At 32.9% G+C, this 4,828-nt stretch overlaps 1 protein-coding gene across 1 annotated transcript; it reads left to right on the top strand.

The window, feature by feature from the left end:
* The first annotated feature begins 1,111 nt into the window (after positions 1 to 1,111).
* On the top strand, positions 1,112 to 4,514 carry LOC107933591 (protein DETOXIFICATION 41-like). The gene is made up of 8 exons (NM_001327369.2): positions 1,112 to 1,499; positions 1,584 to 2,128; positions 2,203 to 2,289; positions 2,365 to 2,421; positions 2,495 to 2,733; positions 3,325 to 3,443; positions 3,542 to 3,628; positions 4,261 to 4,514. Exons 1-8 carry the CDS (start codon positions 1,185 to 1,187, stop codon positions 4,312 to 4,314), a joined length of 1,503 nt encoding a protein of 500 aa, NP_001314298.1. The 5' UTR covers positions 1,112 to 1,184; the 3' UTR covers positions 4,315 to 4,514.
* Positions 4,515 to 4,828: the final 314 nt, after the last annotated feature.

Below are 4,828 nucleotides of genomic sequence, written 5' to 3'. Positions count from 1 at the left end.
GTTAAAATTTTTTATATTATTTTTTCAATTTAAAAATCTTAATTCATTCATTATTTTTTTGGCAATTTTTGTCAAAATTTATCAATTTATCAATTTATCATGTTTATTTCTTGTCAATCATATGCAACATTATACGAGGACATCTTAATCAGAATTTTAAATTGACAACTTTCAAAAAATACTTACCATTTTAATAATTAAATTGAGATTTTAAAATAAAAATAGGAAGACTTAAAATTTAACTTTTTAAGTGCAGGGACTAAATCTTAAAATTTGTCGAAGTACAAGGATAACACCATATTTTAACCATCAAAATTAGGTGAACGTGCGGTCGTGTGGGCCTCCTAACACAGGAGGCTACGGAAACACCAAGGAGGAGGAATCAGAACTTCTACTAAACTTTCGCAATATACTAGAATTATTTCCCAAATTCCCGGAATTTAAAATTTTTTAATTAAATAATTATTTAGGAAAAATATTTGGTATACTCTTATGGTAGTTTTTAAGCTCCGCAAGTAATGTTAGAAATTGATAAGTGTTTTATAGGGTATAATAAAATATTAAAAAGAAAGACACATAACAATTTTTAATGCTGCTCGAGGAATAAAAAAAATACACTGTCAATTTACCAAAATACTAATTAATATATATATTGGTTAGTTTTTGATGCACTTGAAAATTTTCAATTCTACAAACAGGGTTTAAATATTTTCATGTATCTTATTTTTTAATGTTTTCATTAGAAGTATATCAATTTTTTTTAAAATTGAACAATAATGTTTTTAATTGTATATTTTTAAAAATAATAATAAATAATTTTCACATTTTCAAATATGAGTTTTTTTTTTGACAATTTCAAATGTGTCTTAATTAATCTCTTAGAGGACTTCTTTTTTCAATGTATAGTATAAATGAAATTAAAATGTTGAATTCATCTATGAGAACATTGGCTATACCTGCACTTCTTCAGCTGAATCCAAATTAATTAGGTGAGAAAAATTGTTAGCTTTATCTACCATTCTCTTTTCATCTATCGTAAGAGAATGGTTGTTAGCTACCAAATGCTATGGAACAACCACTTTAAATATATTGGATATATATGTTTCAAACCGTCAAACTTGGACCCAACAAAAAAAAAAAGAACAATTTAGCTAGATTCTCCACGTAGTTGCTGTGATCTCACAATGGGTTCAGCAGCTCCTGAGTATCAACCATTGCTGCTGGGTCTCGACTCCCATTCTCGGATACCCGATTTGTCATCCGTTGCAATCGAAGAGTTCTTGCAGCACAGACCGATTGCCCTTCGATGGTGGCCAAGGCTTGTAGCATGGGAGTCCAGGCTTCTTTGGCTTCTATCTGGTTCTTCTATTGTTCTTTCCATTTTCAATTACATGCTCAGCTTTGTCACCTTAATGTTCACTGGACATCTAGGTGCTTTAGAACTTGCCGGTGCTTCTATTGCTAGTGTTGGTATTCAAGGTCTTGCCTATGGGATTATGGTATTCTTATTCTTCTTTTTTCCTTTTTAGTTCCATCTTATATTGATCATCCTTAACTGTGTTACCACTTGGGATTCCTTACAGTTAGGCATGGCGAGTGCAGTACAAACAGTATGTGGACAGGCCTATGGGGCAAAGCAATATTCAGCAATGGGAATCATTTGCCAAAGAGCAATCATATTGCACTTAGGAGCTGCAGTTCTTTTAACATTTCTGTATTGGTTCTCTGGTGACGTTCTTCAAGCAATAGGTCAAACCGAAAGCATAGCGCAACAAGGTCAAGTCTTTTCTCGAGGTCTCATCCCTCAAATTTATGCATTCGCCATAAGTTGTCCCATGCAGAGGTTCTTACAAGCACAGAATATAGTGAACCCTTTGGCATTTATGTCGATTGGGATATTTTTGGTGCACGTTCTTCTCACCTGGCTTGTTGTCAATGTCTTGGGCTGTGGCCTACTTGGTGCTGCTCTTACTCTCAGCCTCTCTTGGTGGTTTCTTGTTGTTATAAATGGACTTTATATTGTTCTTAGCCCTTCTTGCAAAGAGACTTGGAGTGGCTTATCCTTTAGAGCCTTCACTGGAATTTGGCCTTATTTCAAACTCACTGTAGCTTCTGCTGTTATGCTTTGGTATGCTAGCTTTTGACTACAATGCACTTTTTGTCTTTTAGATTTTTTCTTCATCTGATTTTAGTTTTATTTAGTTTGGAGATTTGGTACAACCAAGGATTAGTGCTTATATCGGGGCTCCTTTCTAATCCAACCATTGCATTGGACTCCATTTCAATTTGGTAAACCGCAATGCCGCTCTTGTTTGCTTCCTTTTCAAGTAAAGCAAAAATGCTGATATGGTTCATATTTTTCAGCATGAATTATTTGAACTGGGACATGCAATTTATGCTAGGCCTGAGTGCAGCTGCCAGGTATGTTAACCTACTTTTGGGAATAGATAAACATTGTGTATGGTGACTGAAAAAGGTGAATGGGCATTGGCAGTGTTCGAGTGAGTAATGAGCTAGGGGCAGGCCATCCAAGGGTAGCAAAATTTTCAGTGTTTGTGGTGAATGGGACAAGCATATTGATAAGTATTGTATTCAGTGCAATTGTTTTGATATTCCGAGTTGGATTGAGCAAAGCATTTACAAGTGATTCTGAGGTTATAGAAGCAGTTTCAGACTTGACTCCACTGCTTGCCATCTCTGTTTTCCTAAATGGCATTCAGCCTATACTCTCAGGTAATCATTCATCAAACACACCAAACCCAACATTTTCTTCCAAAAAAAAAGTTATTGGGATTGTATGGGAGAGTTCGTTCTCTGAGCCGATCTCAGACCCTCAATGGAAGTCTTGTTCTTGGAATGTTTATGCTCAATTTTAGCTTTGGGTTTTTGCCTTTCGACTCTGCATAGAGCTTAAGACGGGTTTCATGGAATTTAGTGGAAGTATCTGGTCTATTAAGAAAATGTTTAAATAGTGTTCTTACTCAATAAGACTCTTTAAGGGCATGGGTTCGAACTCTATCAAAGTCAAACGCTAAACATTTCCTTAGTGGCAAGGGGTTTTCAAACTTCGTGAGCCCTTTTAGGCCCTCCATGAAGTCGGGAAACAAAAATCTGGGGATATCCAAACATAAGCACCTTGAGAACAATACCTCCATGGAGGGGTCAAGAGCAACCTCCCCTCGACACTTAGTCTATTCATTCATACAGTTGCATATAAAGATGATCATCCAGCAAGTCTAGGATTCAAACCATCTGCAACCCCTTTTATCCCAAAACTAAAACATCTTTTGTACTTATTTACGGGTTTTTGATATGGAATTTCAGGTGTGGCAATAGGGAGTGGATGGCAAGCAATTGTGGCTTATGTAAACCTGGCAACATATTACATTATTGGTCTCCCAATTGGATGTGTTCTTGGCTTCAAAACTAGTTTAGGAGTAGCAGTAAGTTGATGATTTTCGCATTCTCTCCAAATCTCATATAATTTCTTTTTTTGGTCCTATTAACAATAAATTGGGTATACAATTTCGAACTTGTTCAGGGAATTTGGTGGGGTATGATTATTGGAGTCCTCCTACAAACAGCAACTCTTGTTGTTCTCACTGCCACAACCAATTGGAACAAAGAGGTATTTTAACTTTGCCCTAAACAATCTAATCAACAAATTATTTACATTTAATTTAGTGATTGATACCACCTCTTGGGAAAAATAAAAGCAATAATTTTTAGTTAGGAGTAGTTAAAATTAAAAGTCCAACGTCCTATCAGCAAATCATATAATCAATTTTAAACGGTTAAATATGTTATTAGTCCTTATATTTTGACAAAATTTGAGATTTAGTCCCTTTATATAAAAAGTAAAAAATTAAGTCTTCCTACTTTTTTTTATTTAGAAATATCAGTCCAATCATTAGAAATGTTAAGTATTTTATGTCAAAATTTATCAATTTAGAATTTTGATTAGGCTATTTTCATATGATAAGACATATGATTGATAGAAAATAAATATATTAAATTGACAAATTTTGACTGAAACTACTAATAATTGAACTAAAATTTTTAAATTGAAAAAGTAAGAGGATTAAATTTTTAACTTTTGAAGTTTGTGGATCAAATTTCAAATTCTAGGGACTCACAAGTTTAACCATTTTAAGAATAAAGCATTTCATTTGATGTGTAGGAATAATAAAAAGGTCAAAATCATATTGTTTAAATGTGAGATAAAGATGCCTGATAATAACAAATGCATGGATTTTGTAGGTCGAAAAGGCAGCTGATCGGTTGAAGAAATCTGCAAATGAGGAGCAAACTTAGTGAGAGGAGCAGCATGAGAGAATTCCCAACATCTCTCGCCTCTTCCTACTATTTTCATTTTGTATTCTTCTTCTTTAAAAAAAAAATCCAATGGGATTAGAGGCCAAAATCAGTAGGTTTAGATTATTTTAGTCGAGACTCTTTCTCTTCTTTTTCTTTTTATTTATTTATTTTTGAATTTGTGTTATATATCTTTTAAATAATTTTTTGTTTTAGGTTCATTTCTATCTTGTCACTAACTGAGTGAAATAAAACACATGCATCAATCAATCCTGACTTTATGTGATTTTCGATTGTACGTATAATTAAATTAAATTTAAGCATTTTATATTTAACAGGAGTATAATTAAATCGAAAAAATTAATAGTTTGAATGAGTAAAATATAAAAACAAAAGAAAATAATTTTTTTTAAAAAAAAGCTTGTGTCGTTATTTTTATTTTTGAAGTATTATATATTTATTATAAACTAATATGAATTTTTATATTCATATCATGATTATTTTGTATTGTTAC

This window comes from Gossypium hirsutum, chromosome A12, assembly GCF_007990345.1.
Source record: "Gossypium hirsutum isolate 1008001.06 chromosome A12, Gossypium_hirsutum_v2.1, whole genome shotgun sequence".
Classification (NCBI taxonomy): domain Eukaryota; kingdom Viridiplantae; phylum Streptophyta; class Magnoliopsida; order Malvales; family Malvaceae; genus Gossypium; species Gossypium hirsutum.
The sequence above is the reverse complement of the archived record's forward strand: the minus strand, read 5'-3'. Positions and strand labels throughout refer to the sequence as shown.

Coding starts and splice junctions, on each gene's coding strand:
- LOC107933591 (NM_001327369.2), top strand. CDS start 1,185: ATGGGTTCAGCAGCTCCTGAGTATCAACCATTGCTGCTGGGTCTCGAC. Junction 2,422..2,494: donor GGCCTGAGTGCAGCTGCCAG/GTATGTTAACCT, acceptor GGGCATTGGCAG/TGTTCGAGTGAGTAATGAGC. Junction 3,629..4,260: donor CAACCAATTGGAACAAAGAG/GTATTTTAACTT, acceptor TGGATTTTGTAG/GTCGAAAAGGCAGCTGATCG.